Here is a 25,627-nt window from a genome sequence, read left to right as displayed (position 1 = left end):
CGAGGAGTTCTGCCCCTCTGCTTCCCTTGTTCTGGCGTGGGGCGCTCTCGGGCCGCTGGAGGGTGGAGAGCGGGTAGTTTGGGGAGGACGTAATGGGGAGCCAGGACGGGGCGGCCTCCGGGAGTTTGCTGGAGACGCTGTCGGAGGAGAGGTACTCCTGCACCGGAATGCTATGCCTGCCTGGGCCACTGGCCAACACGGAGAACAGGAACCAGCAGATACCAGTGTAGCTGACGAGATGCGAGCCCTGCGTGTAAGGGGGGAGACAGAAAAGCTTTCAGGGATGGACAGAGAGCCAGGCTGAAGGGCTGTGGAATGGATCGCAGGAAGTGGGCTGGAGGGGTCGGTGGGGCTAAGAGGAGAGGAGAGAACGCTAATGAGCGGGCTGTGGGGAGAAGCGGGCTCCTCTCAAACACCTGTTGCTTGAGGTCATGATTGCAACCAGCCTCACCTGCAATAATGGCCACAAGGATGTTGACCCAGAGCCCATAGAAGGGCCAGCGCAAAGGGAGGTCGGAGCCCTATCCTATCAGCATTATCGTCGACTCCCCAAATATGGAGGCCACAAATATGAGGAGCAGGGCTGTGAGTGGAGAGAGCACATACTGATTCAGAGAAAGCCTCGCAACAAGAGCCCAGCTTCCCCAGTCTGTCTCTCCAGTCACCTCCGCCAGGTCTGAGACACACGTGAGCCTTTCCTAAGCCTGTGAAAATGTTTGTTTCTTCCACCTCCCCAGAATGATAAAATATGAAGGAATGGGGCAATGGCAGCTCCAGGGTGCCCCAAGCCAGTCAGTGTACCTCTCTACCACCTGGGATGTTAGTAACACCACCATGCCTGGAATGCCAGACAGGGCAGCATTGAGAGACACTTCTCCTCCCATGGGTCCTCATGCTGGATCCTCATGCCACACCTACAAGGAAATTGCAGAAGGCAGCCAGAGGGGCAAGAAAGGGGAGGAGCCACACAGGATGGAGAGGATGATGGACATCAGGAGGAGGCTGTACACAGAGAAGTTGATGCCTGGCAGAGGGTGTTCAGGAAAGGGAGGGAGAGAACTTAGGGGAACTAATACTAAGTGACTTACTGCCACCTGTACCCCCTCCCTTTTTTTTTTTTTTTTTGGCCACGCTGCAAGGCATGCTGGATCTTAGTTCCCCAACCAGGGATCAAACCCACGCTCCCGGCAGTGGAAGCGTGGACTCTCAACCTCTGGACCGCCAGGGACGTCCCATACCTTCCCCCGCCCCCACCATCCATTATTCCATTTTCTCTTTCTTACCAGGGCCCCATTCCTTCTCCCATCCACTTTCTCCATGCTGCTGGTGGTCCTCGTTCCCTCACATCTGCCTCTTTCATGCCTCTCTACCCTCTCCGACAGGCCTGCAGAATGCAGACCCCTGCAGGACCACACACACACACTCAGGTCACCCCAAAATGGAAAGGGGCCTCTGAGATAACAGAAACATGACAGTCCCCTTCCCTCCCTGTCTTTCCGTCTCTTTGGAACATGCGGTTGTATTTTGTCTTTACTTCCCCCAAACAATTCTTCACTGGTCTCCATCTCCCCATCATCCCAATATTAGAACCTCTGACTTGGAGCCTGGAGGCTTCCTTTAGTGGCAGGACTCGGGGAGGGAGTGAGGAGTTGAGACGGAACATATATGGGGCACATGTGCAGCTTTGTGTCTGCCTCTGGATGTGTGTCTGTCTCTGACTATGTCAGAGGAAGAGGGGAGTTTGTGTGGAGGAACTCCTGCACCAGGAAAGGAAGGAGCCCGTAGGCCAGCTCCCTCCCCATGACCGCTGCCTTCTCTTTCTGGACTTCAATCCCCTTGCGACCACCCCTAGAGTGCTCTCTGCCCAGATCTTCCCAGATGCTCCCTTCTTGTCATTTGGGTCTCAGCTCAATGTTACCTCCTCCAGGGTCTTCCCCAAAGCCACATACACACACACACACACACACACACACACACACATGGCACTCTGTATCATAGCCTTTGCTATATTTTCTTCATAGCATTCACTGCTACCTGATCTTTTCTTACTTACTAACTTGTTCACTTAGTAACTTCCCCCCACCTGCTCCCCCAGAATGTAGGCTCCTTGAGGTCAAGGCCTTTGTCTGTTTCATCTCTGTGTCCCCAGATCCTAGAAGAGTGCCTGGCACATGGAAGGCACTCAATAAATAGGTGTAGAATTGAAATGAATTAGACACAGAGATGCTTGGCTGGTCAGTAAAGGATCTTTATTGCTGACTGATTGCCCTTTGTGTCCTTCTTGCTGCATCTTCATCCCCTGCCAGGGCCCCATCCATATCTGGCTCTGCCTGTCCTCTTCCCCAACCTGCAGCAGCTCTCTGCTTCAGCATCTGCAACCCTCCTCTCATCACACTGCCATAGATTCCTCAGGAGTTTTGAGTGCGCCAACACACCTTGCACCTGGTCTCCAAGCCCCAGTTCCCAGCAGAGCTGACCCCTGCTCTCAAAGGATCCCTTTTCAACCAGCCCCTCCCCCCTAAAAAAGTCACATTTGGAAACCACTGCTCCTTTAAGCACATGCTCTCTGGAGAGCCTCAATGCAGCTCCACCATTTATTGAGGGTTTCTCATATGTCAGGCACCGTGCTAGGTCAATCTCCAAAGTCAAAGACATGCCAAATGCCAGTGCCTTTCTCCCTCTCAGTCTCCCAGAGTCCTTGCACCTCCAGTGGTCGGCGTGGCGGTTTCTGTCCTGGGCAAGTTGCCATGCATGAGCTGAAGGGAAGGTGTGATGGCTCAGCTCAGGGACGACCTTGTGCCAGGCCCGGGACCCCAGTTGCCAGCAGCTGTCTGCTCCGCTCTGTCTCCATTCCTCACCTCCTTCTGGCATTGTGCGGGGGCAGTTTCTCATCTGGAAGCAGATGCTCTGGGTGGGATTAGGCAGTAATGCTGGTTCTCTGTTCTCTCCCCACTGCTTGGCCCAGTGTTTCTGTGAAAGGACCAGGATGAAGGCAAGAAAGCCCTAGAGGCTCAGCTGGCCCGAGATCCACAGTTCCTGTTTCTTCACTCAACCCTGGGACCCAGAGCCAGTCTGAAGCCCGAGGCTGAGGCTGAATGGCCGGTTATCGTTCAGGTTGGAGGATCTGCAGGCAGGGATTATGGAGGCCAAGCTTTGGGCAAGGAGAAGGGCCTGCAGGCTTCAGGAGGCCTCGGAACCCAGTTACTGGCCATCTTCAGCCCATTGGACTCCTCTGCCAGGCTGCTTGGCTGCTCCACAATATCATCCCCCAACTGTCGTGGGACCCTGGCCTCCAAGAGCCCCAGAACCCAGGCCTCTCATCCCCAGCTCTGGCCTCTGCCTGCCAACCACACCCAGCACATTCTCCACTGGAGCTCAGACCTAGTGTCTTTCTTGAGGAGACTAATAGGAAAAATGGGGAGTGAGGGGAGAAATAGAGGATTCAATCATCTGGGAAGGGGGCACCACCACACACACATCATGTTCAGCAGAATCACCTTCCTTGATACATACACAGACATAGGCACACACACACAGATTCTCTGAGACACACACTCCGGATTCTTCTAGAAGAGAGGAAGTGGCTTAAGAGGACACAGGAGGCACCCCAGGAATGGAATCTAATACTTCCCAGACTCAAACGGCAAGACGGTCGTTGCTATAGCACCAAGCAGGGTTCCTACTGGTCTCTTGGACCCAGATCACCATCTTCTTTGGCTGGATGTGTCCCTGCTGCTGGCTGTTTTATCCTAGGACTTTATCTCCAGTGCAGCCCTCTTTTAGCTGCACTGCCCTAGCTTTGCTTTCTTGGCTGTGAGCATAGCAGGGATACTCACTGGCCAGAGGCTCAGCCAGCTCAGCACCCACTGGCCACTCTGCACTGAGCCTCTGTCTCCACTGGCAGTCCACTCAAGCCATCTTCATTCTCCCTCATGCGTGGGCTCAGACGGCCCTGTTTTCATTGGCTGCCCAGTCTTGAAGCTCGGTCCCTATTGGTTGCCACTGAGGTAGCTTTTCCACTGACAGCAAATCCAATGGATGGATGGGCTTTGTCTCCTCTGTGCCAGGCTGCCCGCTGTCCCAACTTGTGCCGCCCCCCCGCCCCCCCGGCCTGCATTAGGGTTGGGGGGCACTGGGGGAGCCTGAAGAGGGCCCAACAGCCTCCAGGAGCCTCTGGTGCTGACGAAGGTGCTTCCTCCTTTCGTGTTCCCCCGTGACTTCACACACCAACTGCGCAGGGAAGGCCCCAGGAAGCCCCTTCAGCCAGCCTGGGGAAAGAGAGACAAGGGCCTAAGTGGGACCGGGGCAGGGGGCAGGTCAGGACGGAGAGGAGGCCCAGTGGGGTCTAATGCCTGAAGGTCATGGCGGGTGCGGGGATTAGTGGAGAAGCCTTGGAGAATTGGTAAAAAGGCCATTAGAGGTGGAGGAAACATCATCATCAAAGAGGGTCGGGGTCCTTCTGCTCAGTGTTATGTGGCAGCCTGGACGGGAGGGGAGTTCGGGGGAGAAGGGATACAGGTATATGTATGGCTGAGTTGCTTTGCTGTGCACCTGAAACTATCACAACATTGTTAATCGGCTATACCCCAATATAAAATAAAAAGTTAAAGAAAAAAAAGAAAAGAGGATCGGGCTCCCTCCTCTGTCAAGCCCTGCGATGACTGCTCATCTCACTCAGAGTGAGAGCCAGACTCCTTACAGGAACCTACGAGGACCCACGTGATCTGGTCCCCGTTTCCCCTATGATGTCATCTGCTTCTCCCCGTTTTCCTCACTCCCTCTAGCCACACTGGCTTCCTTACTGCTCCTCAAACACACCAGCCTGACTCCTGCCTCCCTCTGGGACACTCTTCCCCCAGACACCACGTGCCTAAATTCCTCACCTCCACCAAGTCACTGCTCGCAAGGTGCCTCCTCAACAAGATCCCCCTCGACCTCCCTACTTAAACATGTAAGCCTACCCAACCCCGGGACTCCTGACCCCCTTGACTCTGCTTCACTTTCATTTTCCCACAGCACTTACCACCTTCAGACAGTATAATTTACTTATTTATCTTTTTTTTTTAACATCTTTATTGGAGTATAATTGCTTTACCATGTGGTGTTAGTTTCTGCTGTATAACAAAGTGAATCAGCTCTATGTATATATATATCCCCATATCCCCTCCCTCTTGCGGCTCCCTCCCACCCTCCCTATCCCACCCCTCTAGGTGGTCACAAAGCACAGAGCTGATCTTCCTACTAGCTATCTATTTTACATTTGGTAGTGTTCATATGTCCATGCCACTCTCTCACTTCGTCCCAGCTTACCCTTCCCCCTCCCCGTGTCCTCAAGTCCATTCTCTGTCTGCATCTTTATTCCTGTCCTGCCCCTAGGTTTGTCAGAACCATTTTTTTTTTTTTTAGATTCCATATATATGCGTTAGCATACGGTATTTGTTTTTCTCCTTCTGACTTACTTCACTCTGTAATGACAGACTCTAGGTCCATCCACCTCACTACAAATAACTCAATTTCGTTTCTTTTTATGGCTGAGTAATATTCCATTGTATATATGTTACTTATTTATCTCGTTTATTCTTTATTGTTTCTCCTCCACTAGAATGTATAGTCTAGCAGGGCAGGCATATCTACGTGTTTGGTTTACTGGTGCCGAGAACAGCGAGTGGCACCTCATAGGTGCTTAATAAATACTTATTGAATGAATAAGTAAAAGAATCTCTCACCTTCGGGGCTCTTGTGTAGGTGCTTGTGGGGAGCCCTGGACTCCAGATTCCGTCCCTCAGTCTTGGCAGGTGTGGAAGTCTCTGAACAGAGTTCCTGGGAACAGTCTGGTCGGGGCGGGTGACATTACAGTGGGATCCAGACTCTTTTTAGCTTCTCTCCATATTCCCCTGAAGACTCACTTTTCCTTCCCTCCTCCCCTCTAGGGAACACTCACCACAGTCCTCATAGATGGTGCCCGGGGAGCAGGGAAGGGGGCCTGGGGTAGGGAAGGCTCCCAGCCAGCGCTGCATGTCTGATCTGGTGGGAATATAGGGAAGGGTCACAGTTGGCCCGGGAGATCCTCCTGGGGGTTAGTTAGGCAGGGGCTTCGGAGGAGAGAGATTAGGGAGGAGGGTGGTGGACTCGGAGAGGTCAAGTGAGGGTCCCCAGGGTGTTTTCTGAAGGAGACACAACTCACAGGGATGAAGCTTGGAGTAGCCGGTGGGTGGGACGGCCCTGGTGGTTGCTGAGAAGGGAGAGGCGGAACGTAGGTGGTCCAGATGGGTCCGGGACCTGCTGGGCCTGGACCAGGGAGCGATGGGCATAGTCCAGAACCTGTAGCCGCTGCCCACTGCCCAGGGAAGAGGAAGTTCAGAGGGAGAGCAGAGGTCCAGCGGGAATCCTGCCTGGGCTCCCTCCCTCCCTGAGACCCACCTCTTGGGCTGAGTGATGAGCAGCAGGTCACTGAAGAGCAGCAGGCAGAGGGGGGTGAAGCGGGGGCGGGAGGCGAAGAGCACACCCCCCCTCCTGCATCCTAACTCAGTCAGCTCCCCCTGCAACTCCAGGCGCCTGGACCAGGAGACCAGGGGCAGGGCCTGTGAGGAAGCAGGGGGGAGGTTCTGACTTCCCTGCAGCACCAGCACCGCGGGGGAAGGGAAGCAGGGAGCCTGGGCAGGATCTAACCTTGACTTTGTGGAAGCGCAGCCTCTGCGTGAGCCGGATCAGCTCCTCTGTCTGCTTCATGCGCCCCACCTCGGCGCTGCACCGCTCAATGATCTGGGTAAGGGGAGCCAAGTCACCCACTCCTACTCCCTTCCACCCCTTCCATCCCTCCCTACCGCCTCCTCACCTCCTCTAGCCCCAGCATCCCCCTCCAACCTTGCTGACAGCACCCAGAGCCTTCTGGGCATTCTCCTGGCGGCTGGACCCCTCCTCTGTCTGGCGCAGGATATTCTGGGGACGAGGAAGAAGGGTAATTGGGCCCCTGCTCTGTGGCTCTGGGATTCAGAGGGGCTGCAGCTCAGAGGACCCTGCCTGGCTTGGCATTTGGGGGTTCACAGGGCTGGGGGACCAGCCTCACCACTCGCTGTCTGCATAACCCTGAGCAAGTCAGGTTACCTCTCTGAGTCTCAGTTACCCCATCTGTAAAATGGGGATAACTCCCACCTTCCATACCATTAGCATTGTTGTGAGGATTCTGCAAGCAAATATACGTAAAGTACTTAGCATAGTCTTTGGGACATAGTAAATGCTGAAAAGAGGGTTGCTATTATTTTAATAATTATTAACCACAGCTATTAGTACAAACAATATAGCGTGGGGTTAAGAGTGCCTGGATTTAAAGTTTGCCTCCATCAATTATTATCTGTGTGACCTGTGGCAAGTTATTTAACCTCTTTGAGCCTCAGTTTCCTCATCTATAAAGTGGGGTCAATAATAGTTCCTACCCTCACATAGTCGTTGGTAAGGTTAAACAAGCGTATTGCACTTAGAACCATGTCTAGAACAGACACCCAAGAGTTGTTTAGCTATTATGATTAATATCATCATTATTATGTTGTTGTTGTTGTTGTCTACACTGGGGATATATAAAGCTGAATAAGACAAGGGCACTGATGATCTAGTTGGGGACTCTTCACATTGAGATCCCCACATCAGGCAACCTAGTTTAGGGAGAAGTTTCTACTCTGTAACAGAAGAGTGTTTCTCACCCCTTTTTTCAGTATCAACCCACTAAGGAATCTTTTTAGACATTTTTTCCCTAATTGTTGCCCCCACCCCCATCAAATTTTAATACCACAAATATACTGTATATCTATTTATACACCCTGGCCCTTTGGAGTACCACAAACCATTGGAATATTGAAGATTTTTTTGCCCCCCAAAGAACGAGTTTTTGCCTCCTTGAGGGTGATACCACCCCACTGGGAAGGCATACGGTCAAAGACAGGACTGAGAGGACCTAAAAAACCACTCACCACATTCCCCCTGAGACCTGGAGAGAGAAAGGGACTTGCCCAAGGTCGCTCAGCCAGTTAGTGGCAGAGGTAAATCTAGAATTCAGGTGTCTAGCCAGAGGCTCTTTTCCTGCACCCAGACGGCTCCTTGAAACGTTTGGGTAGCTCCAGGTAGGGTTTGGTGGGTCCTGGATGGAGAGGCCCCGATTAGGAGTCCTGACTTAGGGGATTCTTGTGTTTGTGGTGGGGTGGGAAATGGTGATGGCGGGGCAGGCGGCCCCTGCGGAGAGTTCTCCAACGGGGTTGGTGGGGCCGAAAAGGCTGCTACCTGCAGCAGCATGCGGAGCCGCGTGATGCGCTGAAAGGGCAGCAGCAGGAAGGACGGCAGCGGGAGCCGCTGGCACTTGGGGAGGCTCTGCAGCCGCCGCAGCTCCGCGGAGAAGCGCACGTTCGTGTCCCTGTAGAAGCAGGCGCAGGCTGGCGTCTGCCTCGAAGCCCCGATCTCCCCGCCACCTGCCCCGGCCTGGACCCCGACCCTGCTCCCCATCTCCCGCCAGCACTGGTGACGTGGCCCCGCCCCTGGGACGCTCACATCAGGCGGCTGTACGTCTCCTCCTGATACTGCTGGTTCCGCACGTAATCCACGTACACGGAGAAAGGCCCCACGGCGTGGGCGTGCACCACGTCGCACAGGTCGCTGATGTGGGGGGAAGAGCGCACACGGGACAGTAACTTCCCTAGAAACCTGGGGGAGTGGGCGACAAGCAATGGAGCGGGGCAGAGAGCCAGGTGTCCCGGCTTCTCGAGGGACGAGCTGGGCACTAAGTGGGCCCTGCAGGGGAGGCCCGGGGACAGGAGAGGGCTGAGGAGTGCCTCCTCCCGAGGCCCGCTTTGCGGAGGGGTGGCGGCCCCACTGACCGCTCACTGACTCCCTGGACGCGCTGCACGTTGGAGAAGAGGGTGTGGTGATCCCGGGGGGTGAGCGTGTCCCGGAGCGCCTGGCTCAGCACAAAGGTGTCGGTCAGCAGCCGCAGGGAGCGCAGGTACGAGGCCTCGGATGTCACCACCTCGAACAGGCTCTGAGGAGGAAGAGCAGGGCGGGAGTGGAAAGCCCAGCTCCCACGCAGCCCAGGCGCCGGGTCCCAGGCTCCTACCCCCCCGCCCCGCGCCGCCCCGCCCCCCCGGACCCCAGGTGCGTCCACCTCCTGCATGCGCCTCTCCTGGGGGCTGAGGGTGTCCAGGAGGCCGCTGGCTCGCACAGCCGGAAGCTCCTGCCACAGCGTGTTGCGAGGCCCGGGGGGCCGGGCGAAGGGGGGAGCTTCCCCAGGATTTGCTGAAGAGGGTCCCCCATCCTCACTGACCCCCCACAGCTCCTCTGACAGCACGGCTGCGCGATAGGTCTGGTACAGGGGCTCTGGAGAGCAGATGTCGCACATCAGCGAAGTCCAGTGCCCCGGAACCCTCGCCCACTGCTGGATGGTCTCAGCAGGGACCCCCCGGGGCCGGAGGCCCTCACCGTCCTGCAGGGGCAGCTCCCAGTTCGGTTCCTTCAGCTCCTCCAGCTCCTCGTCCTCCCTGTGGAAAGAGAGAGGGATGGGGTTCCATCAGAACCACCGCCGGTGCACACCTCCAGGGGGTGCTCCTCACGTGACAGTGTAAGGGGGTGCACGACCTGCATGCAGGTTGTGTGCAGGGACTGTGAACAAACCCCGGGTCGTTTTATGTGCCTGTTGTATGTGACTCCCTGTACTAAGTGCGCCCCAGCCATTCCTGCAGTCTCAGCTACTGTGCACCGGAGACTTCCAAGCCTCCAACTCCAGGGCTCTCATGGAATGACCATTGTCTGGAATGTCCTGTGGGTGCCTCGGTACAACTCAACCTGGGCAAACCCAGCTCTTATACCTCCCCGCCCTGTTCCGGTCATCAGCACCACCATGCACCCTTTCACCCAAAGTAAAAGCCGGGAGAATAAACTCCAGTAAATGTTTGTTGAATAAATGGATGGCCTCAGATTAACTCTGATAATGGTGGTGAAACGATTAACAGGCCCAGATAACACAGGAGAGATGTTCCTGGTTGATACATGGATTCACAGACAATAATTTCGATAGAAGCTCAAAGTGGGGGAACTAAAATGGTTTATTATGGCCCTGGCTCATCACCAATATCCGACCCCAACAACTGTATGAAGTACTTGGTATGTTTACCCCCATTTCACAGGTGAGGAGGCTGAGACCCAGAAAGGTTAAGTGACTTGTATAAGGTCACACAGCTGATAAGGGACAGAGCTGGGCTTAGAAACCGGCACCGCTTGTCCCTAGAGGCCTAGGCCTTCTTCACTCCACACTTGTGGGGGTGGGATTCAGGTGGACCCGTAGGTTAGTCTGCTCTCAGGTAGGAATAAGGGTGGGAGTGTTCGGTACCTGCCCTCCATGGTGGCTGGAGGATTGTTCTGAGGGGCGCCATCGGGACTGTCCCCTAGAGAGAGAATCCAGAGAGAAGAGAGCAAGCCTCCAGGATCCCCAGCCCAGGACTCCTGACTCCCGCCCAGCAGAGACTGTTACTATAAAAACTACAACTCCAGTCAGTCCCAGAGCAGCAGCTGGCAGAGGAACAAGAAGCCCAGGGCCTGCTGGGGGTTGTAGTGAGTTGGTGTTCAGAATGCTTCACCTCCACCCCGTGGAGCCCAGAGGCCCCTTCCCAGCCCAGAGGTCCACTCCCCAGGGGCCCTGTACCTGTTTGGATTCCATCTTCAGAGGGCAGATCGAGATCTGGCTGTGGGGCGTCCCCAGAGCTGGTGACGTCCTGTCTGACCCGAGTTGGTTTGGGGGGCTTGAGGGGTGGCAGGAGTTTGCGCTCGGCAGTGGAGCGGTAGGACGTGAGGACGACTGGGGGCTGGCTTGGAGGGCTGGGGCGGGAGCGGGAGGTCCGCAGTGGGGAGGCCCGGCAGAGGGCCCTGGGGCCATCCTCATAGCCCCCCAGTGGCACCCATCGGAGCTCCAGGCCAGGCCGGGCCACGTGGCAGACACAAGGGCAGCAGGGAGGGCAGGCCAGCGCAGCATCTGTGGGAGACAGGGGCATCCTTAGGACACCCACTCTCCCCAGGCCTCCTCCCTCCCCTTAACCTGCCCAGCCTCAGGAACATGGAGGTCAGCCCTAGGCATCTATCACCTCTACCCTGACTCTCTTCAAACCCCCAGAAATCTGAAAACCAGATTTTCCAAACATGGAATCCAGTTTTTAAAAAGTAACCCCTTAGGGCTTCCCTGGTGGCGCAGTGGTTGAGAATCTGCCTGCCAATGCAGGGGACGTGGGTTCGAGCCCTGGTCTGGGAAAATCCCACATGCCACGGAGCAACTGGGCCCGTGAGCCACAATTACTGAGCCTGCGCGTCTGGAGCCTGTGCTCCACAATAGGAGAGGCCGCGATAGTGAGAGGCCCGCGCACCGCGATGAAGAATGGTCCCCACTTGCCACAACTAGAGAAAGCCCTCGCACAGAAACGAAGACCCAACACAGTCATAAATAAATAAATAAATAAATAAATAAATAAATAAAAGAACGTGAATTTCTTTAAAAAAAAAAAAAAAAAAAAAGTAACCCCTTAAAGTACCCAATCTTAAAGGCCTGAAAACAAAGAAGAGGAGCTGGATTGAGCCAGCCCGGGCTTACCTGGAGTGCCGTTCTCCTGGGACCCACTCCCAGCGAGGATGCCCTGGGCGGTCTCTCTCTCCCCATTCACATCCAGTCCCCCTGGAGGACCCGGCTCCAGGGCATCTGGAGCCTGGACCCTGCCTTCAGCCCCCCACTCGAACCTGCCAGCCAGTCTCCGCACGGTGCCTGTGGCCGAGGCAGAGCCATCCTGGCCAGGGGCCCGGGTCGAGTGGAGCGGGGGCAGAGCTGTTCGGGGTGACCCGGAGGGTTTGGGTGGGGGCACTGGAGACCGGAGAGCAGGTTCTGGGGAGATGGAGCGCCGGGACACTGGGCTGGGGGTGCCGGAAGGCGAGTCTGGGGAAGTCTGGGAGTTGAGGCTGGCTTTAGAAGCTGATGGGGGCAGAAGGGCTGGGGGCTTGAGGGACGGGGCTGGGGGCTCCCAGAAGATGGGGGTGCACATCAGGCTTGGCGCCTCGTTGGCAGTGAGGGGAGGCTCTTGTGGAGAGGAGCCGTTGTGGTGGGCCCCCGGGGACTGGGCAGCCCGGGGGCGAGAAGGGGGGCGCGGCCGGATGATCCGAGGGGGCTTCTGGGTAGGGGGTGTTGCTGCAGGAAGAGACTGAGCTGACATCTTCCTCTGAGCTCTTCCGAGGAGTGGGGTACACTGCTGGAGTCATCCCCTGAGAAAGAGGGGCAGAAAGAGAGACCCTTAGTGCCCACGAGTAGACCGAGGCCGTGAGTAGAAATGTTTGCAAGTAAATGAGCCAAGATTTCAGAGTCAGGAGGGAAGGCGGGTACACTTCCTCTCTTCCCATTTCCACTGTCTTCTCCCTCTACCTCTCACCGCTCCTTATTCCATTCCCTGAGGACTCTGAACCTTCCCTGGCACCCCCAGCCTCCATTGCGCTCTGTCTTTCAGCCTCTGCTGCCCCAATCAGGCCAGAGGAGACAGTGAGGCCAGAGTTGGGGCACCTGGGTAGAGACCCAGGCTGGGGGAGGGGTACAAGAGAACTGGATCAGTAAGGGAAATGGGGTGTGCTGGTAGAGCCGCTATGTGTCTACCTGATTTATTGTGTTTTGTGTCTGTAGTGTGTGCTGTGGAGGTTTGTGTGTGTGGTTTAAGCGTGAGTGGACATGGTGTGTTTCTAGTGCTACATGAACGGGGTGTCGGATGCTGTGTTTCAGAGTGTATCTGTCATATGCGAGTGTGCAGTGGGAGAGTGGAGTACACAGTGTGTGTGGTGTGCTGTGTGAGATGGGGCTGCAAGGGTGTGTGTGTTCCGTGCTGTCGTGTGGGGCGTATGTGCGGTGTGCGTCTGCCTGCGCGCCCGCCTGTGCCTGGGCCGTGAGGGATGCATCACTATTTCCCTGCTCCAACGGGCCCTCCGCCCCCATTTCCCAGTTCCTCTCTCCGGACTCTCCCTTTCCGGATTATTTTTAGTCTCCTTTTCCTGCCATGAAGATTCCTGGAGCCTCTGACCCCAAGAGCCCAGGAGGCCCCGGCATGGTCTCTCCTGCCCCATCCTCATCCCTGCCTGTCTCCCAGCCCCCCACCTGGTCCCGGAGAGAGGCCCCGGTGGAAGCCTGGGTCCTGCCAGGATGCCTCGAGGGTGGTCAGGAGGCCAGAATAAAGGTGAGGACCAATGGGGCCAAGACGCTGGGACCTGGGCTCACTTCCTCCCGCCGGGAAGGCGCTGTAATCCTGAGAAGGCAGCAAGGTCCCGGCTGGGAGACCTGGCGCCCCCAAACTCCCCTGTGGAGTCAGCAGGAGAGTCAGATCCCTCCAGGCCCCAGATTGGTTTTTTGAGAAATGATGCAGGGTGGGGGCTGGGAGCTGTAGACTGGGAGTCTTGCAGCTCAATGGCCTCTGTGTTCTGGCAGGAAGCTCCTTAGGTGACCCCGGGCAGTAGCCTCGCCAGCTGGCCAGCTCCTCCCCAGCCTTGCCCCCCTCGGAGATCCCTGCCCCCCTCAGGTACCTGCCCTAATTTCCTCCCCCCGCCCCCCACTCAGGCCTCTCGCAGGGATCCAGGTACTCGGCCCAAGCACTCACCCTCGAGGCCTCTCCACTCTCGGTCACCTCCCGGGGCCGAGTGAGTAGGGGCAGGAAACAGGAATCGGATCCTCCTCCCAACCGGACACCCCCCCCCCCCAAACCACACCACACTCCACATGCGCACACTGGGGCTCTGGAAGATGTGAGGGACCCCGAATGCCGGGTTTCGGAGGATAACAGAGTCTGGGGAAAGGATGTAACTCTGCCGTGGAGAGTGGGCTGTTTGTGCACGTTGTATGTGCACCTTCTGTCCTGGGTCCGCATTGCTGTGTGGACAGCGGCCGGCGGTGGACAGGGGTGGGGGTGAGGGCAGGGTGGCAATGGCACCGGCTGGGCTGGCGGGAGGGCGTGGGCTCCAGACACCTCTGGATCGCTGAGGGATGCGATGTGCGTCCCTCGACGGCGTGTCTGACTATCTCTTCCACACCTCGCATGACAGCCTGTCCCTTTCGCATCCAACCTGCCCCCTGGGGGTGAGTCAGCCCATTATTTCACACCAAGGGACCCCACCGCCCATCCCGGTTTCCCCCTCCCTAAATTTACCTTTATCTTTTTGGAAGCGGTTTCTATTTTCAGCCCATCCTGCCTGCCCCTTGGAGCAAGGAACGCGGGGCCAGGTCTCTGATGGTCTGTTCCTGTGTTTCTGGGGCGGGAACTGAGGGCCCAGATTGAGATCTCCGCAGAGGAAGCCAGTTCCTCAGCCCCACCCGCCCATTGTGTCAGGGGAGTGTGTGTGTGTAGTGGACCAAGGGGTCGGTGTGATATCTCGGTGCACCCCAGGTGGATATGCCCTTTGCTGGGCCCCCTGCCTGCTCCCCATTCTCAGTCCCTGTCTCTCAGGGTCCTAGCCCCTGACTCTCCCTGTCCCCCTGGGAGGCTGTGATGTTGATTGGCTGGGAGTCAGTACCCCTGGGGGTGGGGGCAGTGGGCAGGGGTCCCTCTCACCTCTAATTTGCTCTGTGATTGAAGAGCTGAGTTCCCAGGGCTCAGAGTGTGTCATAAAAACAACTGAGGGGGCGGAATGAGCCACACCCCAGCCTGGGAAGTAGGGTAATGAGAGGAAGATGCAAGGGCAGTTAGGAACTCAGGGGGCCTTTGCCCACGCCCAGGTGCCTGCTTTTGCCAGACTTTCTCACATACACACACACACACACACTCCAAACAAGACGCTAAGACAAAAAGCCAGAAAACTGGGATAAAACATATGTTTTAACTCATTTTTCCTCAGAGTAAAAGACAAAGTCCAGAGTAAAAGACAAGGTCCAACAATGAACCTAAACCTCTCCTCTTAGGCACATTCCTGCTCCAGGGGCTTTGCACTGGCTGTGTCTTCTGCCTGGTGACCCCCTTCCCAAGACTTCCGCATGAAAGAGTCCCTCACCTCATTTCTCAAATATCACCTTCTCAGTGAGGCTGCCCTACCACTCTTTAAAATTGCGTCACACCAAATTCCTGACCTGCCTTTTTTCCCATAGCAATCATGCCTTATAACATAGCATATAGTGTATTACTATTAAATTGACATAGTATGTTTATAGCTACATACACATTAGAAAGTAAGCTTCCTGTCAATAAATAAATGATGACATTTTAAAAAGAAGAAAGTAAGCTTCCTGGAGGCGTGATCTTTATCTGTTTTGTTCACTGATATACCCTAAATTCTGGAACAAGTTCAGGCACATAATAAGAGGTGCTTAATATTTTGATGAATTGAACAAATTGAGTTGAATCCTCCCCACAGCCCACTCACTACTCCCCTGGCTCTCCTTTCCTACAGACCATTTCCATAATTCTGTTGATCCCACCAGTTTCCCATCTCTCTCTCTCTCTCTCTCTCTCTCTCTCTCACACACACACACACACACACACACACACACACACACACACCCCAGGACCAGACATCCAATCTCCCAGCCCTCACCTCTAGATCCTTTTCGGCTTCCAGGGAGAGTAAATCTCTACAAGAGTGCCTCAGAGACCCTATCAAGAAAGCTAGATACATGTGTGTAGCCAAACAAATCCTGTTTTTTGTTTTTACTAAAATAGGAATGTCTGTATTAGTTTTACTACTTACAAAAATAACATTTAAAAAGATAACTGGGACTTCCCTGGCGGTCCAGTGGTTAGGACTCCACGCTTTCACTGCCTAGGGCACGGGTTCCATCCCTGGTTGGGGAAGGAAGATCCTGCAAGCTACACAGCACGGCCAAAAAGAAAAATAAATAAACAAAAAGATAACTAACCCCAAAGTGCTGGCTGTTGGCTGCAGACATGTTGGCACTTGGTACTACATGAACCACCCCGGCTCTGCATGGGGGTATGGGCACAAAAAGAGGAATTAGGTGGGCTGGGCCACCCGTGCACCTTTACCTGTCCTTCCTGGCTCGTCTGAGCTTATTTCCTTGTCCTCTCTCTGTCCTTATCAGAGACCCACCTGAAGGCTTTTCACCTGCCTGCCTGGTGGGGAGAGACTTCCCCTACTCCCAAAGGCAGGATAGCATGTTTTGGGGAACTAAAGTTCACTGGAGCTACACTGAGAATGTTCTAACACTCCTGACAAAGAGGTTCCATTGGGCTCCCTGCTCAAAGCAACCACAAAGATGAAAAGCATGACATTTCAGATCTATACAAATCACCGTCTATTTATGCCCCATCTCATTCCAAAAAGAAACTGAGCTCTGAAAATTGTACCATGTGATATGTGCCAGATTGTTTTTGCACAAACACCTTTTATTTATTGTACAAATACTTTTGCAAAGGTACTGAAGATTTTTATTTTATTTATTTATTGTTATAAATTTATTTATTTATTTATTTATTTATGGCTGCGTTGGGTCTTCGTTGCTGCACACAGGCTTTCTCTAGTTGCAGCGAGCGGGGGCTGCTCTTCATTGCGGTGCGCGGGCTTCTCAGTGTGGTGGCTTCTCTTGTTACGGAGCATGGGCTCTAGATGCGCAGGCTTCAGTAGTTGCGGCACTCGGGCTCAGTAGTTGTGGTGCACGGGCTTAGTTGCTCCATGGCATGTGGGATCTTCCCGGACCAGAGCTCGAACCACCCGTATCCCCTGCATTGGCAGGTGGCTTCTTAACCACTGCACCACCAGGGAAGTCCCAGAAGATTTTTAATATAATGATACGTTCTTCCACCACCCCGACAAAGCAAAAGTTTTCCCTTTTTCTACCTTCCAAACGTGCCATCATAGTTTCAATTCTGTTTTCCGCTTCATAACTATTTGCCATGTTACTACACACATGGACTTTGTAATTATAATTTTTCCTGGAGTGTAATATTGCATCAACTAGATTTTGTCACCCTGGTAACAGCAGTAAAAGTCTTCTGGGAAACTCTCATCCACCACCCCACTCCATGTGGTTCCGGTGGGATGGTCAGTCACAGCAACCTCCTCCTGGCCACCAGACCCAGATTCAGCCAATCACAGGATCCCATTCCTCTGGCCACAGAGACTGGCCCAGCGATGAGCAAATCACCCATGCCAGGATGTCCTGCCCTGGGTCTCTGGGAAAAGGCATCTTTCTCTTTCTTCCAAGGTCACAAAGCAGGAATAATATAAGTCTGGAGCAATCTGTGTCTCAGCCTCCCTTTCCCCACAATGGAGGAAACCAGTCAATAGTGAGAGAAAATGAGCCCCACACCGGAGGGAAGCAGAACCAAGAGATGGAGGGGGCCTGACATCATTTAAGCCCCTTGGACTGCTCAGTTTCTGGAGCCACTGAATTCCCTTTAGTGCTTAAGCTAGTTTGAGCTGAGCTTCTGTCACTCACTGTTGAAAGAATCTTAAACGCTATAATTCATTCTCGAGTGCAGGGCATTTGGGCAGCTTCCAGTTTTTGGCATTACAATTAATGCTGCAGTAAACATCTTTGTGAAAAACAAAACAAAATACTTTCAATTTAAAAATGATTAAGGGGAGTTCCCTGGTGGCCTAGTGGTTAGGATTCCGGGCTTACACTGCCATGGCCTGGGTTCAATCCCTGGTTGGGGAACTGAGATCCTGCAAGCTGTGAGGTGCAGCCAAAAAATAAATAAACATTTTAAAAATAAAAATGATTAATAAAGTAGCCCCAGAAGCTTCAATGTGGTTGGTCTTGATTTTGCCCAAAGATTCTTTGCTGGAAGGTTGGAGGAGTCCTTAGGTCTTTCTATCTCACCCCTTTACCTCCACATCAGGTGGCTTCGACCCTCCTTCAGTCCTCCTTACGTCACTCACCTGGTTGTTAGGAAAATCAGGTAAAGTTTGGCCAGGCCACGAGGCGAGGCATGGGTGACCATGTGGGGAGACCATGGAAGTGGAGAAACAGTGAAGAGGAGAGTAGGCCCATCTGGAGAACTGTGAGAGGGAAGCTTAGCTGGTATGAAAAGAGGGGTATGAGGCTGGAGGAACATGTAGAGGCCACGCCACGGGCAACCGGACAGGGCAGAACAGGCACTGAGGTTTCTGAGCAGGTGGAGGAGTGGATGGCAAGAGTTGTAACCAGTTCCCCACCCATTCCCCCTCTTCGGGTACCAGCACCGAGTTTTCTTTTGGGGACCCGCCCTTCCATCATTCTAGGTCCACATGGCCCATTCTTGGGGGAATGTACGGCCCAGAAGCAGCCAGTCAGCACATTTCCTCTTCCCTAGCTACTGAGATTGGTTCAGGGGTGAGCGTGTGACACAAGCAGGGACAAAGCTTAATTCATGCAAAAAAATCCCTTCCAATGGGAGAGGCGCTCATGATGAAGGAAGTGCTGAGTCCCACTGGCCTCTGATGGGGCCAGGACCTTGAACTCCAATAGAATCCTTCATGGAGTACAAAACACCTAGGCCCTCTTTTCTGTCTAGAAAGCTATTAGGGGTAGGTAGCCTGCCTGTGGTGTGCGATAAATCAGGAAGGGGGCAGTGAGGAAACGCTGGCCCGCTCTGGGAATCCGTGCAGGTTCTAGTCTATGCAAGGACGGAGGATTCTGTCCAACTGCCACCAGGTGGCGTGTGAGCACTTCAGGTGTGGGGCCTGGCAGCCAATACGAAGCCATGGGTGTCTAGGCCACCCCAGGTGGAGGTGCCGAAGAGGCACAGCTCCGTGCCTTCCAGGCCTCTGCATCGTTCACTCTCCCCTCTCTGTGGTTTCACCCCTTCTCTCATACCTGGGGCCATCTTTGTGCTTCCCCTCCACTCCTCTCACACGTGTCTCAGGACATTCATACCCAGGGGGAAAAAAAAAAATGATAATAGCCTATGATAATCAACACAGCATGGTATTGGTGAAAAAACAGACACATAGATCAATGGCAATGGGCCAACACAAATATAGTCAACTGATATTTTTTCAATTTTTAAAAAATTGAGGTATAGTTGATTTACCGTATTATATTAGTTTTGGGTGTACAACATAGTGATTCAGAATTTTTATAGATTATATTCCATTTATAGCTATGATAAAATATTGGCTCTATTCCCTGAGTCAACTGATTTTTGACAAAGGAGCAAAAGCAATTCAATGGAGAAAGGATAGTATTTTCAACAAAACTTCCTGGAACAACTGATATCCATATGTAAAAAAAGACACAGACCTTACATCATTCACACTCAAAAAAGATCATGGACCTAAATGTAAAATACAAAACTATGAAATTTCTAAAAGAAAGTATAGGAGATAATCTAGGTGACTTTGGGTTTGGCAATAAGTTTTTAGATACAACACCAAAAACATGATCCATGAAAGAAAAAAACTGATGTTAGACTTTATTATAATTAAAAACTTCTGCTCTGTAAAAGACACTATTAAGAGAATGAAAAGACAAGTCATAGACTGGGAGTAAATATTTGCATAACACTTATCTGATAAAGGACTGTTATCCAAAATACACAAATAACTCAAACTCAACAATAAACAACCCAGTTAAAAAAACAAAAACAAAAACAAAAAAAAAACAGGGAAAAGGGCTTCCCTGGTGGCGCAGTGGTTAAGAATCCGCCTGCCAACGCAGGGGACCGGGGTTCGACCCCTGGCCCGGGAAGATCCCACATGCCCTGGAGCAACTAGGCCTGTGAGCCACAACTACTGAGCCTGTGCTCTAGAGCCCACGAGCCATAACTACTGAGCCCGCGTGCCACAACTACTGGATCCCGCGCGCCTAGTGCCCGTGCTCCACAACAAGAGAAGCCACCGAAACAACAAAGAATAGCCCCCTGCTCTCCGCAACTAGAGAAAGCCCGTGCACAGCAACGAAGACCCAACGCAGCCAAAAATAAATAAATAAAATAAATTTTTTAAAAAATAAAAATTAAGCTTATTTTAAAAAAATAACACTTTAAAAGTTGTCTATCTGTAGGGCATTTGGATATTTAAAATGAAAGGCTTCAGCAGTGGTTCTAAAACTTTAGCACATATCAGAATAACCTAGAGGGTTTGTTAACCCCTGTCAGGCCCCCACCTTCAGTGCAGGAGGTCTAGGGGGAGCCTAGAGACTCTGCATTTCTATTGAGTACCCAGGTGCTGCTGCACTTTGAGAATCACTGGTATAAACTCAAAGATTAAAACAATGATGAACTCTCATCCTATAAGCAGATAGGGTAGGGAGCTTGAGACTTCAATCAACTAAAGCTTGGACTCTAGCAACCTTTGCCCCTATTCTATGCTGATTCCTCTTCTGCTCAAGCCCCTTCACGAATAAGCATACACTACCCAAACCCATTCACTAATATGCATGTATCCTTAGCTTAAAACGTCTCCAATTTTGCTGTTTGGGAGACACTGCTTTGGGAAAGATCCCCTGTGTTCTCCTAACTTACTTACAAATCCTTCCTTCTCTTGCTCTTTTGCTTGGTTGTGTCTTTTGGCTCGCCACTCACCAAGAGATGAATTCAGTTTTCTGGGTGTCAATCCCAGCCAGCAGGTGGAGGCATTTGGGGAGCATTCCTTGGAAATTTTCAGGGGACCCTTTCAGAACCTCTCCTGAGAAGCCCCGTTATCTGCTCCACCCCTCCTGCCTAACCCAAAGGCTCAATGATTTAGCAGTACACTGGGGAGATAAGACCCAGACTCAGCACCCCAGCCCCGGGGGCACCCAAGAACTTCCAGAGTACTAGAGGACTCAGAGTAAATGACTGCTAATCAAATGAGAAACAAAGGTAAATGCCTGAGGAGCAAAGCGGGATGGAAGTGGCTAAAAAGCTTCAAGGATCAGGAGATCAAGCTCAAGATAAAGAGTGATTTGGAGGTCACCAAAATAAGGGTGCAAGGACTTTCCCCGGCAGTGGGAACAGGATACACATGGGCACAGGGAGACTGATAATTGAGCATCTAGATAAAAATGCAACACTTTCACTCAGGTTTGTGCAATAAATAATTATCATTCCCATTTTACAAAGGAGGCTCTGGGATGTTAAGTAGCTTGCCCAAGGCTATCCAGCTGGTAAGCAGGAAGACCCAAACTGGAACTCCGAAGGCCTCTGAGTCTAAGTTTGGTGGCTGCCTCACACACAGGTGTGCCCCCTTGCCTCCTCCTCCCGCCGCAGAAGACATCTGCTATCCTCCTGCCATCTTTCTCCAAGCCTTCCCCCCTCAACCCCTTCCCAGCTAGCTTCCCGAGTCTCTTTTCTCAGAAGTTCTTGCGTAATTAACCATTACCAGGCTCATGAACTAGGGCAGGAAGGAGTCCAGAGTCTCAGGACCTCTCCCACCACTTGCTGGCCCTGTGTAACCTAAGCCCAGCGATCAAAACCCCGCCTTACTTAGCCTGTCTGGCCTTCTCCCTGGTTTGCTGTGAGGATCAAAAGAGCGTAGGGATGTGACTTTGTTCCCTCGCCATCCTTCGGGACCCCTTCCTCCGCGCCCGCAGCCACCACACCCCCGCGCTGGAACCTAACAAATATTTTATCAAGCCTAAGGAGATCTGTCCCGTCCAGCAGGTGTGTCCCATCTGCCTCGCGGGAGGAGTCGCAGTTTCCGGGCTCTCCTGGCGCCTGAACCGAGAGGGAGTGGACCTACAGTTTGGCAGCCCCACCCGGCGATGACCTGGGATACAAGGCGAAGGAGGGGAGCCCTCCGCCCGCAAGAGCAGCAGCCCCAAACAGGCGGATGAGGGACTGCTGCCTCCGTACTCGGCCTCTGCGTCCAATAACCCAGGGTCCAACCTCTCCGCCCCGCCAGTGATAAAACCTCTGCTCCCTGGGGACCCCTCCCAGTACTCCGAGTCCGCAGCCCAGGCACTGGTACCGGGGTGGGGAGAGTTAATTCCAAACGCCTCTCTGTGGATTCCGGAGGCCGGGTCGCCGAGAGCACCTCCCATTGGCCGCAGAGCCGGCTCGGCGCTGATTGGCTGAGGCTCTCGGCTAAGGCTCCCCATTGGGCGCCGCTCTCCAGTGATTGGAGTGTGGCGGCCCGGCCTCCGCAGGCTACCTGGGGTGAAGCTGCTGCAGGCTCCGGCAGCTGCCTGAGGGCGCTCATCCCCGGCCGGAGCCTCGACTTCCTTCCCCGATACAGACCTCGTTGCTGTCCGGGGACGCCACCGGATCTTCTCCTGGATCCTTTCCCTCCTTAACCTGCTGGTTTTCTTTTTCCTTCCTCCCTGGCTCCGGTCTCTCAGCTCCGCGTTTCCCTCACCTACTCCCGGCCCCCACAGCCGGCCATCCTCAGCATCCCACCTGCCGCCCTCCTGGCTTCTGCCCCTCCTTGACCTCAAATCCCTTGATTAACAAGTCCCTGTCATAACCTTCTCGCCAGACTCTCCTAAACTCATATTTCTTCTCTCTTTGCCATCTCCTGACTCCCAAATTCCAGCTAACCCTTGACCTCTTGACATTTGACCCTGACACTCTTGACTCCAGACCTCTGCATTTCTACCTCCTGCAGCCTGGACTGCTGGAACTGAGGCTTTCCCCTGATTTTCTGACTCCGTTTCTGAAGCTCATTTTAACTTTCTTACCCCTGGGCCAGTTCCTGCTACTGCTGTCCCACCATGGACTTCTTGATGAGCGGCCTGGCAGCCTGCGGGGCCTGTCTGTTCACCAATCCCCTGGAGGTGGTGAAGACCAGGATGCAGCTGCAGGGAGAACTGCAGGCCCCCGGGACCTACCGACGACACTACCGAAACGTCTTCCACGCCTTCATCACCATCGGCAAGGTGGACGGCCTGGCAGCGCTGCAGAAGGGCCTGGCCCCTGCCCTCTTATACCAGTTCCTGATGAACGGCATCCGGCTGGGCACCTACGGGCTGGCTGAAGCTGGGGGCTGCCTGCACACGGCTGAAGGCACCCTCAGCCCTGTCCGCAGCGCAGCAGCTGGAGCCCTGGCTGGGGTCATGGGAGCCTACTTGGGGAGCCCCATCTACATGGTGAGAAGAAGGGTCTTGCTTGGGGCCTTCCGGGCAGACCTTTGGTGTAGGGTGGGTGCCTGGGCCTTCACAACCTGATACTGAGGTTGGAAGTGGATTTGTGTAGGGGAGGGTGAGGAATTTGATTAACATACATCAACGAGTGTGGGGATCAGGGGAAGTCCTGGGCATTACAGAATTACTATCCCACAGTCTGCCCCTTTGAGTTAATCTGGTATCGGTGAAGGGTCAGGAACCTGAGGCCCAGAAAGGGGAAGTGACTAGCTCAAGGTCACCACAGCTGCTTGTTGCTAGGACTTGGCCCTGCTTAGCACTCTTTCTGCAAAGACGTTGGGAGGCAGTGAGTTCTGTAGAAGGAGAGGCAGTCTGGTCTCACTCCCAGGGTATGAGATTCAGGGACAGTGACTTCTCCAAAGTCAGCTGGACACATGCCCCCCACAGGGCTTGGGGGCCAGAGAGCAAGTTTTGCCGATGACCCCTCACAACCTGCCCCAGAGTCTGATGGGGAGTTGGTCATGATGGTGGCCGAAGATCCTGTCTGCTGGTCTGGGAGTAGGAGCTGGCATGAGAGGCTGGACACCAGGTCTTGCCTAACATGAACAGTCCTAGGAATTGTTGCCATTCTCCAACCTCTCCGTGCCCGCCCCTTCCCCCAAGGGAAGACGGATGCAGAGGGGGTGGGGTGTCTTGCAGCGCTAGGAGAGCCATCCCCCAAGACTGGAGCCAAGGGACACAGTCTCATGACCAGTTTATTAGGTGGGAACAACAATAATTATCAGATTAGAAGGATGTTCATTGCTGAACACCGCAGAGGAAGTATGAAGGGGTCAGGCATTTGGGTGTCTGAGGTGGGGGGCTGGCCGCTGGGCCATAGGCTGTGATACTCTCTCGTCTCCAGGTGAAGACACACCTACAGGCACAGGCAGCCACAGAAATTGCTGTGGGGCACCAGTATAACCATCAGGTGAGGGTTTTCCAAACTGCTGGCGTCCCTGCCCATTCTCTTCCATTTTCCCCCAGGTTTCTGCCTGCACCCAACAGCCGCAACCCAGCCACGGCTCTGCCCAGCCCATCAGTTCGGCCCTACTCTGCCCCTGGAGTCCACCCAGACCTTCTTATCCCCATGTTCCCTGTTCCTCTAGCTTCTGCACCTGTTTCTCTTGCCCCATTCTCCTGACCTGCTAATGTCCTCACTTGCATATACCCTGCCCTGTTCTGGGGTGGCGAGGGAGGGAAGGATGGGTTGGCGGACAAGTGAGGGCCACATTCATGCTCTAAGCCCACATGGCACTGGTTGCCTAGACATCGGGTGCCTTTTATGGACCCATCCTTGGCACTGTTAGGAGGTGGCAGCCCCTGATGCCTGGGTGACTGAACCCCGCCCCCATGGTCTTTTCTCTGCCCCCTCCCCTCCCCCAACCAGGGCATGTTTCAGGCGCTAATCAAGATTGGCCAGAAACATGGTCTGGTGGGGTTGTGGCGTGGGGCCCTGGGCGGCCTGCCCCGAGTTATCGTCGGTTCCTCCACCCAGCTGTGCACCTTCTCGTCCACCAAGGACCTCATGACCCAGCGGGAGGTACTGCCTGGGAAAGGGGCGGGGCCACCCTGGGAATGTGGGCAGGGGGAGGGCAAGCTGAAGTGGGCTCAGCTTGAAGAGGGACAGTGCCAACATTCAATGTGAGGGAGCGGCAGGAGGGCTTGGGGGGTCACTGTCTCTTTACAACCTTCCCACAGTTCTCTTGTCACTTCCTCCCAGGTGCACCTGAGTCCTCAGGGCCTTCCGCTCTTCCTCCTTCACAGTGTTATCACCGGTGGAGTGGAAGCTCCCTGAGTTACCAGCTCTCCACTGTATCCCCGGCGCAGGGCCTGGGCTTTCCGAGGGGTTGAATGATTGGCTGACTGACAGAGCTCTTCCTCCCTCCGCCTCTTAGATATTTCCACCCCAGAGCTGGAAGGTGGCTCTGGTGGCCGCCATGGTGAGCGGCATTGCGGTGGTCCTGGCCATGACACCCTTTGACGTGGTCAGCACAAGGCTCTACAACCAGCCCACAGATGCTCAGGGCAAGGTAAGGGAGTGCTCTGGGGTGCTGGCAGGCAGGAAAAGCCAGGCGGGTGAGGGAAGCAGATTGTGGGTGCAGGTAGGAAGCCTAAAATGCAGCCTGCTGAGGTGAGGCCCCTGGTGGCCTCTGACAAACTCTGCTCTTCCTCTTCAACCTTTCAGGGCCTCATGTACCGGGGCTTGCTGGATGCTCTGTTGCAGACGGCTCGGATAGAGGGCATTTGGGGCATGTACAAGGGTATAGGTGCCTCCTACTTCCGCCTCGGCCCCCACACCATCCTCTCCCTCTTCTTCTGGGACCAGCTGCGCACGCTCTACTACATGTACACCAAATAACAACAGCCACTCTTCCAACACTCCATCAAGTCGGCGCTCCTTGTACTCTTCTGACTCCATTGTTATGACCTGGTGACTTCTGACCAGATGATCTTTCATCCATCAGAGGGGGACCACCAACCCCACTCCCCATCTGTTTTCTCAGGGTTGAATCACTACAAGGGATCGTTTCCCTCCCTTCCTTGGGTGTCGCTTTAAACCTTCCCTACCCGTACCCCTGTGAATTTCACACCCCTCTCTCAGGGCTGAAC

General features: G+C 54.0%; 2 protein-coding genes across 7 annotated transcripts; one reads left to right on the top strand and one right to left on the bottom strand.

The window, feature by feature from the left end:
- Positions 1–2,547: 2,547 nt before the first annotated feature.
- Positions 2,548–14,286, bottom strand: ARHGEF15 (Rho guanine nucleotide exchange factor 15). Of its 4 annotated transcripts, XM_059906718.1 has the most exons (16): positions 14,190–14,286; positions 11,615–12,273; positions 10,679–11,005; positions 10,367–10,421; positions 9,460–9,518; positions 9,146–9,357; positions 8,862–9,022; positions 8,536–8,688; positions 8,272–8,401; positions 6,865–6,939; positions 6,670–6,762; positions 6,421–6,581; positions 6,185–6,337; positions 5,942–6,024; positions 5,727–5,831; positions 2,548–4,268 (listed from the first exon to the last, which is right to left on the bottom strand). In XM_059906718.1, exons 2-16 carry the CDS (start codon positions 12,222–12,224, stop codon positions 4,117–4,119), a joined length of 2,529 nt encoding a protein of 842 aa, XP_059762701.1. In that variant the 5' UTR covers positions 12,225–12,273; positions 14,190–14,286; the 3' UTR covers positions 2,548–4,116. The 4 variants fall into 4 exon arrangements, with proteins under 4 accessions (XP_059762701.1, XP_059762698.1, XP_059762700.1 ...); XM_059906715.1 differs by having other exon boundaries at positions 9,146–9,518; XM_059906717.1 differs by having other exon boundaries at positions 8,536–8,640; positions 9,146–9,518.
- SLC25A35 (solute carrier family 25 member 35) lies at positions 12,028–25,541 on the top strand. 3 transcript variants are annotated; one of them, XM_059906719.1, is made up of 7 exons: positions 12,028–12,328; positions 21,558–21,860; positions 22,585–22,981; positions 23,880–23,945; positions 24,405–24,557; positions 24,913–25,047; positions 25,203–25,541. In XM_059906719.1, the coding sequence occupies exons 3-7, from the start codon at positions 22,607–22,609 to the stop codon at positions 25,374–25,376; spliced, it is 903 nt and encodes a 300-aa protein (XP_059762702.1). In that variant the 5' UTR covers positions 12,028–12,328; positions 21,558–21,860; positions 22,585–22,606; the 3' UTR covers positions 25,377–25,541. The 3 variants fall into 3 exon arrangements, with proteins under 3 accessions (XP_059762702.1, XP_059762704.1, XP_059762703.1); XM_059906720.1 differs by lacking the exon at positions 12,028–12,328 and adding an exon at positions 13,151–13,226; XM_059906721.1 differs by lacking the exon at positions 24,405–24,557.
- Positions 25,542–25,627: the final 86 nt, after the last annotated feature.

The sequence above is a fragment of the Balaenoptera ricei genome, chromosome 20 (genome assembly GCF_028023285.1).
Source record: "Balaenoptera ricei isolate mBalRic1 chromosome 20, mBalRic1.hap2, whole genome shotgun sequence".
In the NCBI taxonomy this organism is placed as follows: domain Eukaryota; kingdom Metazoa; phylum Chordata; class Mammalia; order Artiodactyla; family Balaenopteridae; genus Balaenoptera; species Balaenoptera ricei.
The sequence above is the reverse complement of the archived record's forward strand: the minus strand, read 5'-3'. Positions and strand labels throughout refer to the sequence as shown.

What these genes read in the sequence shown, in the direction of transcription:
- SLC25A35 (XM_059906719.1), top strand. Translation starts at nt 22,607, where the DNA reads ATGGACTTCTTGATGAGCGGCCTGGCAGCCTGCGGGGCCTGTCTGTTC. An exon ending in ACCTCATGACCCAGCGGGAG is followed by an intron (nt 24,558 to 24,912) that starts GTACTGCCTGGG and finishes TCCGCCTCTTAG; the next exon opens with ATATTTCCACCCCAGAGCTG. An exon ending in CCACAGATGCTCAGGGCAAG is followed by an intron (nt 25,048 to 25,202) that starts GTAAGGGAGTGC and finishes TCAACCTTTCAG; the next exon opens with GGCCTCATGTACCGGGGCTT.
- ARHGEF15 (XM_059906715.1), bottom strand. Translation starts at nt 12,224, where the DNA reads ATGTCAGCTCAGTCTCTTCCTGCAGCAACACCCCCTACCCAGAAGCCC. An exon ending in CCAGGAGAACGGCACTCCAG is followed by an intron (nt 11,006 to 11,614) that starts GTAAGCCCGGGC and finishes TGTCTCCCACAG; the next exon opens with ATGCTGCGCTGGCCTGCCCT. An exon ending in TGCGCTTCCACAAAGTCAAG is followed by an intron (nt 6,582 to 6,669) that starts GTTAGATCCTGC and finishes GCTTCCTCACAG; the next exon opens with GCCCTGCCCCTGGTCTCCTG.